Consider the following 15,147-nt stretch of genomic DNA (forward strand, 5'->3'; position numbering starts at 1 on the left):
TCTTTGTTGTTCACTTGACCTTTATCTGGTTTCCTGATATGCCTGAGTGGGTTTCTGACATTTATTAATCCTTTATTACTTCTAAGATGGATGCTGTATTTTAATATGGAAAGCATATCAAAACACCTTTATCCTAAATGACTATGTGACTCCTAAGTCTAATTTTCTTCCATAAGGTTTAATGCTTGTCACGTCCACACACATTATAATAAAGGTTGAGTGATATGAATTATAACGTGCTTCAGTTGTCATTATTTGATATGACTACTTTTCTCACTTTTCATGCGTATGCATGGGCCAGAGTGGTGGTAAATACTGTATGATAGACAGAACTTTATTTGTCCCCAAGGGGAAAGTCGGCTTTTTACAGACGCTCTTAAAATACATAAATAAAGGGTGATAGATAAGTAAGTAATAAATAATAAACATACACAGACACTTTGGTCTGAACACACTGTAACTCACTGTTGGTAAGGCATTATATTTTATAATAAGTGACTCTCCGCAGTCCCCTCCCCTACTCACGTGGGTAGTTCACGTGATGCGAATTATGGCCGCAGCTGCATGCGCAGCTGTGCCGGTCGGTGTTCATTTCCGGCGATACCGGAACGAAAAGAGCGGAGTGTGAAGTTAATGGGAAAGGCTCTTATCGATGAAGTCGCTTCTAATTGTTGTATTTTCGCTGTGAAAAAATTACATTTGTTTTGGAAAAGGAATGCATATAGCAGACTAAATATGCCACTCTCAACGTTTCAGAAAGTGACTTTAGTCTCCTGTCTCGTGTTGTGTGTGTCATTGCTCCTTCCTAAAATGCTATTATCGAGAGGAAAGAAGGAAGTAGGGACCCCGGATGGTAAGGACTCGAGTAATAATAATTATTACCCTGCTGTCATTAATACACTCGTTACTAAACGCTTAAAAATGCACGGGTAAACGTTATCATTTGATTTTGTCAGCTGCGAAAGAAAAAAAAAAAAATCGCCGTTTACAGTAACCTTTACTTAAAGCAGACATGTTTACATCTGTTAATATTTTAAAATCCTTTGGTGTTTGATATCGGTGTCAATCTGTTTTAAACCATTTTCATGATGATTAGTCAATGTTGGCCAAACATGCGTCATGTATACCACTGAGAGGGTAAACATTCATCATCGTTTTACGTATATTAAAAATGTTTACAGTTCGATATTACGGGTATAGAGTAAACATTTTAGGAAACATTGTTAAAACGTTCTAAATTGATTTACACACGTTAAAGTGTTTAATCTTAGTATTGCCTCTGTGGAGTAAACGTTGACCTGCCGGTCAAGTGAGAACAAACTCCTGTTAATGTCTTGTTTCCGATTTAAACATTTCGGTTGAAAGTATTATTTTTGACCTAAATATTACATGGAGACGTGAGCAGAAATTCCTTGTCCGGTCAGAAGACCACTCTTTTTTTCATTTTACAGTTCGTTTAATCTTGATCACAATCCTTAAAAGACAATTTTACTACTTCCTTCTGTAATGGCATGAAAAACCTAATAGATAAATCTGAAAATAACATTTCAGAAGATAATAGCCTCATCATTGTAAATGTTTGTTGAGACTGACGCATAATGTGTGTATTATTTTTTAAACTCCATGCACCCGTCCGCCCATCTCCTAATATCAAAGTGTTAGTTTCAGAGTGTTACAAACAAATATTTTACACACAGCGAAGTACACATTATATTTATGAAAATCCATATTGTCTGAACATTATTGTAAACACTTTAGCATGTAATATACTTGCGTGCAATTTCGCAGCATCAGAAGTGGCTTAGCTAAGGGATCTGTTAACAATGGTTTGTTTCCTTTCTGTGATTAAAGTTATTAAAAAATTGTAGGTTAAAAATGGAAGAAAGTGCTTAAAATTTGAAATGTAAATCTATTTAATCTTTTATGTGTAAATAAACTTTACAGTTTCATTAAAATACAAAATGGGGAAGCTTTAATTCTTGGAAGCTGTATGCATGCATAAAGATAGATACACACATACTGTGTGTGTGTATATGTATGTATGTATGTGTGTGTGTATGTATGTATGTATATATATATATAATATGTAATGTTTGTGTGTGTATTCAGCTAAATCAGTAAACTCGACGATTCCCAAGTTAAGTCCTGAGTACCACTTTGGCAGAGGTTTTCATTCCATGCATTATACATATATAAATTTTTTTTTTTTTTTTTTTTTACTTCTTCAGCTTCTGTAAAGTTTTAATTTTCCCATGGGGACAAGTAAAGTGTACTTATCTAGCACAATTAAATGGCTCAGTCTTACTTCTTTATTATCTTAAGTTTAATTACTCTTTTTTTCTTCTCTTATTTTGTATTCATAAATGTGTGCTAGTATATTTGTATGTAAAAAATAAAAAAAAAAAAATCATAAATTTGCATTTTTTTGTGTTAACTTTAAATGTTAACATTTTTTAATACACCTTTTCCTGGGGAGTTTAATCTCTTAATTGTATCCAGTTGCTGACAGTTAGTAAATACAGGTGTATATGACACTAAAAGCCAAAGGGAAGCAGCTACTTAAGGAAAAAATAACTTCTGAGCTAATTAGTAAGAAAAAAAAACTTAAAATGACCATAACAAAAAAGAGGAAAATCTCACAAAGCAAGAAAAATTAAAGTAATGAATGTAATACACACAAATGCCTGCTACATTTCCCTAAAATTTAGCAAATCCAATTTCTAATTTCTGGATCAACACAAAAAATGCAGAAACTGGGAAATAACAGCTTTCTTTAACAAAAACAGGAATCTTGTTAAAAGAAGATGGTTGGGATGAACACCTGCAGTTAAGGTGGTCTGCAGGAGTGAACTAGGGGACTGCTTAGTTAAGCCTTTTATTATCATTTAGCACACAAGTGAATGTAACATGGAAATAGCGGCTCTTCTTTGACATCCAGTGTCATTTGCACCTGTGTCTGCACTGTTCATTGTTAATTGTCAGTATTTGGATACAGGTTAGGAATCAGACTACACAGAAACAAGGTGAATTAGGGAAAAAAAGGTAAAATAAAGTTGAGTTTAAAACAATGGCAAAGAAAATGCATCTCTTAATTTAATCTAAATGCAACATATCATACTAGAACATTTTTTTTGAATGTGCAATAAGAAAAGTAAAAAGGCCAGCTAAACAATTAGATTGATGAGACATAAGAGTGACTAACTCACTGATTTGTGAAACTGGACTGAAATTGGGAACCCCTGTTTTAAAATACAGTATATACTGAAGTAAATATTTTTTTTCTTGCTTTGTTGTATTCATCAGTAATAACATATTTTTATTGAAGTGTGTAATTTTTGTGGTGCAGGGTATTTCTGCAAGTGCTTTGCATTTCAGATGCAGCTATCTTTCAGTGATGCTATCATTTTGCCATACTGCTTTATCTAGACATTAAGGGATAACAGATGTTTTCAAGAGAAATCAATTAGCTGTTCAGTTAATGACTTCACAACAATCTGTTTAAGACATGAATATAAATGGAAATTGGTGCCCTAATAGCAGAAAAAATATTTGGAACTCTGAAGATAATGTGCAGTATGGATAATTTAAGCAATCTTTTTATTAATTTGTCATCCTTCACTAGCCTATTGAATGTGTATTGGTCTGCTTTGACATAATATTTCTGTCATAAAGAATATTTTAGAAATATGTATTATACTAATTTTACATTGTTACACAGTTCTACAGAAATGATGGAGAACTGAAATAGTTTTTGTAATACAGTTTAACTTTTAAAGCAAAGTGATGAGATTACTCGTATATCAAATCACGTATTTGTAGATAAAATTTGCAAGTAGAAATACAAAGCAATGAAAAATCCATTATACCTTTTTCATCATTTTCCTGTAAACGTATACTAATGCTAAGTAATTATCAATGATAGCATTTATAGTGTTATTATTAAGCATGCCTTCATCAATGGCTTTGTGTACTTCAGGGTTGTGAGAAGCTAATGTCTAACTTAGGAAGCATTGGGTATGAGGAAAGAACCAGTATTGGATTGGGTATGAGTTTATTACAGGGCACACACATAAATATGCCAGGCGTGTATATACAGTTTTGTCATGCCACTGAGGGTGGTAAGTGCTGTTTAAAGTACTGTAGTGTTCAGATGGATGTTTAGGAATTTAGGCAATAAAGTATCTATCTATCTATCTATCTATCTATCTATCTATCTATCTATCTATCTATCTATCTATCTATCTATCTATCTATCTATCTATCTATCTGTGTTTGTCCTTATTATGTAAGTTGATTTGGGTAAAGACACTTGCCAGATATGCAATTCTAATGATATTACATATGATTTTATAAAATAAGTTTATATTAAACATTTGTTAACAAAAAACAGACTTGGATTATAGAGGCTAGTATTGTTTATATAATTTCATAAATAATTATTCATCTTATTCATTGTGCTTATATTTTTTTTACAGTCTTTGAATCTAAAAACTCATAATAGTGAGAAAATCCTGTCACCAGACAATAAACACAAACATTTGTGTATTCAGTGATTTTTTTTTTTCCCTTTCCTATTCCTTATTTATTTTTTTCCCTGGTAATGTTCATTTTCAACACCTAAATATTCAGGTCAAAAATTCTGACTGAACTAGTAAATCTCCACAAATGTGTTTTTGAAATCATTTAATTTTAGAAGGAGGCAGAGAAGAAACTGTTAGAATATTAATGGTATGAAAAAAATCTCTAGGCTTCTTGGTATGAAAAAAATCTCTAGGCTTCTTGGTGTGTTTTATTCCTAGAATTTAATTAAATCTTCATTAAGAGTAGAATTTTACTAGGAAAATGTCTAACAGAAGATGAATATATACACTAGTATATAGTAAAAAATAGTTATTGACAGAGGAGCCAGCTACACAACACTAAGGGAAATTAATGTAATGACTATATATGTAGTATAATGTCTTTGAAGAATATATCTTAAAGCATGTATATTTATTTCTTTATTTATTATAGTGCTGTTGATTAAATAAAAAGTGTCAGTTGTTATTTAGTATTTCATTCAACCTTCTGTAGTTCTTCATAAACTGGGAAATAAATGTTAAAAGGAATAGCTGGGGTCATAATTCTTGTTAACCATGTATGTTAGTGTTTATTTATTCCATTGCCTTTTTGTACTTTTTTGTCCATTTTGTGTTAATAAATTACATAAAACTTTGATTTTTGTCTGTGTTCATCTTTATTTATATTGGTTGTTTTTATTGTTTTTATTCATGTACTTTTCACTTGTTATTGTAGAAGTTCCACATTCTGTTAAATTTTTAAAAATCCTCCTATTTTCTAACCTGGTTTCTATTTCTGAATGGTGGGGAGTGGATGTCTGTCCAAGGAGTATTTAAGTGGAAGGTGCTAGTCCTGCTTTCTCTGTTGGCAGAATTGGCTTTGGCTGGCCAAAATATGCAGGTGAAATAAGTGGGACAGATGATTGAGTGATAAATGTACAATAAAAATGAGATTAAGTACACTATAAGTAATAAAATATTCAAGTATAATATCTAACATACTCTTCTCAGACTCTCTTAATCCAGTTCACAGTTGCAGGAGGATGGAACCTATCCAAGCAGCACTAGTATAAGTCTATTCACAGTTCTTCATGTTTACTTACAACAAATACAACTTTAAAGTATCTTTTCTCCATTTCTTTAGCACATTTTCTTCTGCCATGTGTTTTACTACCAAAGCCAGGTGTGTGCTCCTTCCTTAATCTCATAGTAGAAGCTTTAACAGCGAATAGTCTGAAGATTCCTAGTGTCCATAGCATAAATTGTACCAGACAGTGTACTCCCGTTTTTATTTTTTATTTTTTTGAGAAATACTTATTTATACATATTTTATGTGCTTTGGGCACAGACAGGTTTTGTTTGTTTTTGGGTTTTTTTTGGGAAATACATGCATATCTGGTGCTTAAAAGGAAATGAACCAGTACTTTCATATTTAAAGTACAGTTATACAGGGTGCCCCCAAAAATGTACACACTTAGAATGATTATAAATAGAATGTTTGTTAAGACAATACTGCAACGAATATGTTTTATTTAAATTTGCTGTTGGAATTCATCATGTAGCAAGTTTAAATAAAACATATCTGTTGCAGTATTGACTTAACAAACATTTTATTTATAATCATTCAAAGTGGGTATCCATTTTTTGAGACACCCTATATAAAATATAAAGATACATGTACATAAACAGTTTTTATCTCTTTGATGGACATTAACATTCACAGTTCAGTGTTGGAATTCATCATGTAGCAAGTTTAAATAAAACATCTGTTGCAGTATTGACTTAACAAACATTTTATTTATAATCATTCAAAGTGGGTATCCATTTTTTGAGACACCCTATATAAAATATAAAGATACATGTACATAAACAGTTTTTATCTCTTTGATGGACATTAACATTCACAGTTCAGTGGCAAGACCTTTATAAATGAAAGATATAGTAAGATCTAATTCCTTTTGTTTTCATGTTAGTTTATTTTAGAATATATTTTGAAAATAATTATTTTATCTTTAGTCTCATTTTGAATATTGTCTTTAGGTTAAGTATATGAGTCATGTTTCCTGTCTTTATTTACTTTTAATTCATTGTTTCTCTTGTGGTTATGTCATTTTCACAATATACCTGTATTATGAAACTACATTTTGGCCTAAAGTCACGACTGCTTTCATATGCTTTATGTATCAAATACATTTTCACATCCTTTCTATTCTGTTTTGACACAAAATAAGAAAAGCAAGTGCACAAGGGTTTTCTGCGAAGCATGCCTAATTTAGAGATCACTATGATTGCCTCAGTTTTATGCTCCATTAAGCTCTAAAGAAAGTAGATTCTTTATAGGGAACTGAGGTGCAAGTCTCACTTTCAAGGATTTAAAGTAAGCTTGTAACAAAACTGCAGTCTAAAACATGAATAAGCTTTATGTCTTTCTGTAATTAGGGAAGTGTAATGGAAGTATTGATCATTCTCCTTTTACTGTGCTCACTTACTTAATGGAAAACTCCTCTTTCTAGCAATTTGTTATGCTGCATTATGTTGGAGCAATTTATCTGATTCTACCTCTATGCTAATGCATTTTGCCTGATTCTTTTTTTTTTTTTTTTTTTTTTTTAAAGCAAGGTTTTTACTTGTAACCTTTAATAACTGAAATGGATATGTTGTTTTCCATTTTTTTTTAAGAAATGTGACACATCTCCTTTTCTGTCTTGTCGCAGTCTAATCACAATTGCTTTCATTTTATCTCGTCAGTTATTATGTTATTCTTGTACCATTGAAATCTTTGTGTGATATTGAAGAGGATCACATGCAGAATTGGTTGCTTTTCAAAACGTTGTTTTAGGGAGAATTGCCTGAATGGGACATAGAAGCACCTAATATGCAGTAGAATTGTAAAATCTGAAAGAATTGTCTTGGAAGATGGCCATACTAAAATTCAGCTTATCTGCTTTAAATGAATACTTGAATGTATTTTTCAGACTCAAGTTTTTCTTTGTGGCAAAACAAACTACATTTGATAAATTATCTATTGAAATAGTTGTTTACAATAATTCAAAATCTTTGAAAAAGAAAATATAAAAGACAACAGTAGCATGTATTTGTAACATCTGATACTCTGTATTATAATAAGTGTTATTTTAAATATTTTTTATCAATACTATATTCTGAGTATCCCTTTTTTACAGATAACTGTTAGAACATAGGCCTGAATTTTTTTCTAATAATTTTGCAGCTGATGCAGATATTTTGTTTCCTTTTTCCAGTTTTGCTAAATATTAGTTAAAAATAAAATAGACATTTAATTGTTTTTTCTTTTAGTAGTGGTATAATGAAATGAATAAATTAGCAAATGGGATGGAAAAGTCAGGAAAGATCCTGACCACAGTCTAATACTAATGCCCATATTTATTATTTTAATTTTGCTTCTGTACATTTTTATTATGTTTTAGTACTCTGTAAAGTAACCTGACTTTTTGAGGTGGGTCGTGTAACTTTGGAATAATTTAAATTGGTCAGTGCCTTATGTGTATGCTATATTTTTTGATGCTTTATTCATTCATATTTCTTTTAAATGTGTTTTTGCTGCAGGGTCTAGCCAATTTCCTCCTATGATAAACCGTCAAAAGATGTCTGAGGGTAGACTACCATCATCACCATTTCCAAAGTCTCATAGTTCAGATGCAATGTTCAAGACAAAAGGAATAATGGGTGGCAAAGGAGGAAGTAAAACAAGTTTCATGGGGCAGATTATACCAATATACATTTTTGGAATTGTCTTGTACATCCTTTACATTCTGTTCAAGGTAATTGTTTAAACAGTTCTTTCTATTAATTACTTAGGATATATCTTCATCTAGACCTGCAGATTTGAATCGGCCAAATATTACTAGACAGTAATTCAACTTTGGTTGATAGTATGATGGTATAGCTGTCATGGTGCTTTAAATTTCAAAAATAACAGTCATATAATCTATTTTGTGTGTTAAAATAATTTATAGAGAAATGGTTTGTATTTGCATTATAGCTGTGTGTGCTAAGGATGCACTGCCCTCTAGTGCACAGAGTTAGTTGTGTTTTAGCCAGTTCTTCAAAAAACAGAATTGAGAAAGAGAATTACCTTACAAGCTATCTAAATAAGAACAAAATGTTAATTTGAGGATTAAAACAAATCACCAAAAACAAATAACAATAATTAACAATAAACAACAGTCTGGCAATTCAGTATGTTAAATGCATATATTTAAATATAAAGACATTCATTTTCCTTGTTTAGGCACAAAACATAATGGAAATACTTAATGGAAGAACATTTTGCTTAGTTTGCAGCAGTTCATCTCTACAACACACTTTGGTTTTGCGGTTTTATCCCTCTTTTTCTTGTTTGTATTTGGAAATTTTGTGTTGCTTTCACATTCTATTTTGTGAAAATTGATTTCTTGACACCCACCCCATAGCTCAGATTTGTAAAGAATATGCAAAATGGTTATGATAAACAGAAAGTGGCCTGTTATGTTTGAGTTTCTGCCTCCCCTTGTGGTTGCCCATTTGACTTCTGGTAGTCTTTGTAAAGGTATTTCTCCATTCCCAATCATTAACTTTAATAGCGCTTTGAGTACTCAGAGAAGCGCTATATATACAGTAGTGTGAAAAACTATTTGCCCCCTTCCTGATTTCTTATTCTTTTGCATGTTTGTCACACAAAATGTTTCTGATCATCAAACACATTTAACCATTAGTCAAATATAACACAAGTAAACACAAAATGCAGTTTTTAAATGATGGTGTTTATTATTTAGGGAGAAAAAAAATCCGAACCTACATGGCCCTGTGTGAAAAAGTAATTGCCCCCTTGTTAAAAAATAACCTAACTGTGGTGTATCACACCTGAGTTCAATTTCCGTAGCCACCCCCAGGCCTGATTACTGCCACACCTGTTTCAATCAAGAAATCACTTAAATAGGAGCTGCCTGACACAGAGAAGTAGACCAAAAGCACCTCAAAAGCTAGACATCATGCCAAGATCCAAAGAAATTCAGGAACAAATGAGAACAGAAGTAATTGAGATCTATCAGTCTGGTAAAGGTTATAAAGCCATTTCTAAAGCTTTGGGACTCCAGCGAACCACAGTGAGAGCCATTATCCACAAATGGCAAAAACATGGAACAGTGGTGAACCTTCCCAGGAGTGGCCGGCCGACCAAAATTACCCCAAGAGCGCAAAGACGACTCATCCGAGAGGTCACAAAAGACCCCAGGACAACGTCTAAAGAACTGCAGGCCTCACTTGCCTCAATTAAGGTCAGTGTTCATGATTCCACCATAAGAAAGAGACTGGGCAAAAACGGCCCGCATGGCAGATTTCCAAGACGCAAACCACTGTTAAGCAAAAAGAACATTAGGGCTCGTCTCAATTTTGCTAAGAAACATCTCAATGATTGCCAAGACTTTTGGGAAATTACCTTGTGGACTGATGAGTCAAAAGTTGAACTTTTTGGAGGGCAAATGTCCCGTTACATCTGGCGTAAAAGGAACACAGCATTTCAGAAAAAGAACATCATACCAACAGTGAAATATGGTGGTGGTAGCGTGATGGTCTGGGGTTGTTTTGCTGCTTCAGGACCTGGAAGGCTTGCTGTGATAGATGGAACCATGAATTCTACTGTCTACCAAAAAATCCTGAAGGAGAATGTCCGGCCATGTGTTCATCAACTCAAGCTGAAGTGATCTTAGGTGCTGCAACAGGACAATGACCCAAAACACACCAGCAAATCCACCTCTGAATGGCTGAAGAAAAACAAAATGAAGACTTTGGAGTGGCCTAGTCAAAGTCCTGACCTGAATCCAATTGAGATGCTATGGCATGACCTTAAAAAGGCGGTTCATGCTAGAAAACCCTCAAATAAAGCTGAATTACAACAATTTTGCAAAGATGAGTGGGCCAAAATTCCTCCAGAGCGCTGTAAAAGACTCATTGCAAGTTATCGCAAACGCTTGATTGCAGTTATTGCTGCTAAGGGTGGCCCAACCAGTTATTAGGTTCAGGGGGCAATTACTTTTTCACACAGGGCCATGTAGGTTTGGATTTTTTTTTCTCCCTAAATAATAAAAACCACCATTTACAAACTGCATTTTGTGTTTACTTGTGTTATATTTGACTAATGGTTAAATGTGTTTGATGATCAGAAACATTTTGTGTGACAAACATGCAAAAGAATAAGAAATCAGGAAGGGGGCAAATAGTTTTTCACACCACTGTAAATGTAATGAATTATTACTATTATTATTATTAACTTTAGAATTCTGGAATGCATTTTTCATAGTGGAGTCATGTCTCCTTTGCTTCTTAATGATGGTTTTCATAGTATTACATTTTAAATTTAATGCCTTCAGAATTCTTTTCCATCCTTCTCCCATGTCAGTGTGCACTAGAATGAATTTATCTAAGCCTAAACAGAATCTCTTTATTAGATGTCAGATGATGGCAAATTATTATATTTTTATATGTGATTGCTTAAATCTGAGCGAACTACGTGTCGGCACTTGTACCTCCAAAACACTGAAAATGATTTAAATTATTTATTTTACCTAAAAATTTATTATTTTAAAATGCTTATGTGATATTTTTGTGCTTCCATAAATACAGGATTAATCAAAAGTATATAATATTATGGTATGAACAGGGAACTTTATAGTTCTCCCAAGTGTATATTTTTGATTGTTTCGTATGTTATTTATTTGTACTCGTATTCATCTATTCTGCGCTTGTTTGTTGTATTTTGTAGATTACTTCCAAAAGCCAAAATAGCAAAAATGACAAAAGATTTCCTTTCATAAAGCCAGAAAATGCTAAAAGGAAAATAAGTGAGTATATTTTATGTGCTGTATTAATTTCCTTTGATTGAATACTAATGATTTATGAAAGTCTTCTTTTACCTTTTCAGCACTTGCATTAGTGATGTTTGATCTGTAGTTTGACGGGGAATAAAAATTTTAGTGCTGCTCACAAATCCAGAGTCCTGGTTTTAATCATTGAATAAGCTACTGTCTGTTTGGAATTATCATATAACGTTCATACTGTGTCTCTGTAAGTTTTCTATTGGTTCCTAAGGATGTGCAGTTTAGTTTGTTTAATACCTCTAAATTTGAACTGAATTAGTGTAAATGTGTGAGTAACCATGCTGTGTAATAGAGTGACACTCTGTCCAGGTCATACATGTGCACTACCAAAAAAGCAGTGACTGTGCCAAGATTTGCCCCTGAAATTTCTATCGGCTACTTGTACTAAGCAGTGTTTACCACTGTCCTGTCAGGTGTCTTTGCTGGGTATTTTCCAAATTTACAGTCATTGTTACAGGTAATATCTGATTTATTTTTAAATAATTAAGACCAATTCAATCAATAGATTGTATGTGTAATGCTGTCCAGAACTGAAATAAGCTATATTGCCTATACACAGTATTTACTCTGATATTGCTATCTTGGAACTAAAGCAAAACTGGTAAATGATTATGGAGTATTTTACAGATCATAAACTCATCTATTTTTTAGTTTGTCCATTGGGACTTGTAAAATATATTCAGATTTGAATTTTGTACGTTACCTTGACTGAAGCAAGGGTGTGTATAATGACTTTCTTGGGACATACAGTAAAGCACTGAATATCGGCCATCCTGACTTCTTGTCATCCACCATATTTACTAATATAGTATTACAGGAACTTCTGTTGAATTTACTTTTCATGTCAGTTGATGCCCCTTTTTTCTAAGGAAAAAGCTTATGAGTTCTATACTAGTATATCCCATGAATCTTGGATTGCATCATATTATTTGATTGCTGATACCCTATCAGAGGAACTCAATATAAAATTGTAAGTCAGTAGTGACTGAAATATCCCCAATGTTTTATTTAAGCTGACTTTGAACTTTCTCAACTACAAGAAAAACTAAAGGACACAGAAGAAGTGATGGAGAGAATTGTATCCAAAGTAGGCGAAAACCCAGACAAGTAATGTATACTCTTATTTTTTTAATTCATGTGAAAAATATAATTGGATGGTAATCCAACTACTATTGCTATGGGTATTACACCACAGGAATAGTTTGAACATTTCTTTTGTTTATTAATGTACTATGCATATGTGGAAATGGATAGTTAATATAATTTTGGTTTATATTTTGCAAATGTTCATGAGTCATTTAATGGTCATGTCTTTGCACATATTTATTTCTGGAGTAAGACACAACGTAAAGGAAAGGGTCCCACTGACAAATAACTTTTGTTCATTTGAAGAAGCATATTAGTTTACAGTACACCTACTCTTAAACAGTGGCATGCAAAAGTTTAGGCACCCTTGTTGAAAATGTTACTGTGAATAGTTAAGTGAGCACAAGATGAACTGATCACCAAAAGGCGTAAAGTTAAAGATGACTCATTTCTTTTCAGCATTTTGTGTAAGATTAGTGTATTTTTTTTGTTTTGTACACTTGTGCAGTGATAAAAGGAAAGGAGCACCATACAAAAGCTAGGGCACCCCAAGATATCTGTGGTCTCAGATCATATTTCCCAAGGTCTCAGACCTTAATTAGCTCGTTAGGGCAATAGCTTGTTCACAGTCATTGTTAGGAAACCACAGGTGATGCAAATTGCAGAATTAACAGTAGGTATACCTGAGACTTGGGTCTATGGAGCAACTTGGGGGTATAAACAATAAATTTGTGTGTCCTTCAATTATTATATTTAAGATCATTTTAAAATTTCCAGTTGTGCAGAAGAGAGATGACACCTGCCAAAGCCAGTCCCCACTACTCAGTCTTTTAAATTGTTATTAATAAAAATTCCAGCAGCCCAAAAACATTACCTCACAGAAATGCTAATTGTCTAAGCACAACTCTCATTGTGCTTTTCAGAAGATATTCATGTATGTTTTTGTTATTTGCCTGTGAGGTCAGTTGGTGAAGTAAGTTATTTTTTGGCAATGTCATATTAGGGAAATACGTTTATACAATAAATAAGAAATAACCTCAGCAAATTTGTTTGGACTGGAAATGTTTTGAAAATAGAAGATAAGTACCTGCATTCTGAAGGAGAGAAATTTCTGAATGCTGTTGACCACAATGTCTGAAACCTATTTACTGCTGTAAAATAAAAGCAGCTAATGGAAATATCTCTGTAAAAACACAGTCATGTAAAAGAAGTTACCACATATTACATTGGTGGTAATTTGATAATAATCCGGAAATTTAAGCAAAGTGTAGCAGGATTTTTTTTTAAGTCAGCAGCACTGATGAAATAGAGGACATGCATCTATCTATGCAGCAAAATTAATGGGCTGTGCCAGTGGATGCTCAAAATTTGTTGAATGTGTAAATTAACTTTAGTGATCTTAATCAACTTAAAATATGAGCTATATTATTTGTGCCAGCATGAAGAAAAGAAAATCGATCCCTAGATATTAGGGTATTGAATAGTAAGATGTGACTTTTGTTGCTATAATTTGTTGTAGTAGCCATGTTGAGAGCATACAGTGGTGTGAAAAACTATTTACCCCCTTCCTGATTTCTTATTCTTTTGTATGTTTGTCACACAAAATGTTTCTGATCATCAAACACATTTAACCATTAGTCAAATATAACACAAGTAAACACAAAATGCAGTTTTTAAATGATGGTTTTTATTATTTAGGGAGAAAAAAAATCCAAACCTACATGGCCCTGTGTGAAAAAGTAATTGCCCCCTTGTTAAAAAATAACCTAACTGTGGTGTATCACACCTGAGTTCAATTTCCGTAGCCACCCCCAGGCCTGATTACTGCCACACCTGTTTCAATCAAGAAATCACTTAAATAGGAGCTGCCTGACACAGAGAAGTAGACCAAAAGCACCTCAAAAGCTAGACATCATGCCAAGATCCAAAGAAATTCAGGAACAAATGAGAACAGCAGTAATTGAGATCTATCAGTCTGGTAAAGGTTATAAAGCCATTTCTAAAGCTTTGGGACTCCAGCGAACCACAGTGAGAGCCATTATCCACAAATGGCAAAAACATGGAACAGTGGTGAACCTTCCCAGGAGTGGCCGGCCGACCAAAATTACCCCAAGAGCGCAGAGACGATTCATCCGAGAGGTCACAAAAGACCCCAGGACAACGTCTAAAGAACTGCAGGCCTCACTTGCCTCAATTAAGGTCAGTGTTCACGACTCCACCATAAGAAAGAGACTGGGCAAAAACGGCCTGCATGGCAGATTTCCAAGACGCAAACCACTGTTAAGCAAAAAGAACATTAGGGCTCGTCTCAATTTTGCTAAGAAACATCTCAATGATTGCCAAGACTTTTGGGAAAATACCTTGTGGACTGATGAGTCAAAAGTTGAACTTTTTGGAAGGCAAATGTCCCGTTACATCTGGCGTAAAAGGAACACAGCATTTCAGAAAAAGAACATCATACCAACAGTAAAATATGGTGGTGGTAGTGTGATGGTCTGGGTTTGTTTTGCTGCTTCAGGACCTGGAAGGCTTGCTGTGATAAATGGAACCATGAATTCTACTGTCTACCAAAAAATCCTGAAGGAGAATGTCCGGCCATCTGTTCGTCA

At 33.4% G+C, this 15,147-nt stretch overlaps 1 protein-coding gene across 1 annotated transcript in view; it reads left to right on the forward strand.

Annotated features, from left to right (window-relative positions):
* Window positions 1-609: 609 nt before the first annotated feature.
* The window catches only part of ric3a (RIC3 acetylcholine receptor chaperone a), a 39,771-nt gene continuing 25,233 nt past the window's right edge, over window positions 610-15,147 (forward strand). The window contains exons 1-4 of the mRNA XM_028793778.2: window positions 610-853; window positions 8,145-8,359; window positions 11,338-11,416; window positions 12,466-12,559. Of these exons, the coding sequence (XP_028649611.1) occupies window positions 634-853; window positions 8,145-8,359; window positions 11,338-11,416; window positions 12,466-12,559 (608 nt within the window). The 5' untranslated portion in view covers window positions 610-633. The remainder of the gene's footprint in view (window positions 854-8,144; window positions 8,360-11,337; window positions 11,417-12,465; window positions 12,560-15,147) is intronic.

Source organism: Erpetoichthys calabaricus, chromosome 2, assembly GCF_900747795.2.
Source record: "Erpetoichthys calabaricus chromosome 2, fErpCal1.3, whole genome shotgun sequence".
In the NCBI taxonomy this organism is placed as follows: Eukaryota; Metazoa; Chordata; class Cladistia; order Polypteriformes; family Polypteridae; genus Erpetoichthys; species Erpetoichthys calabaricus.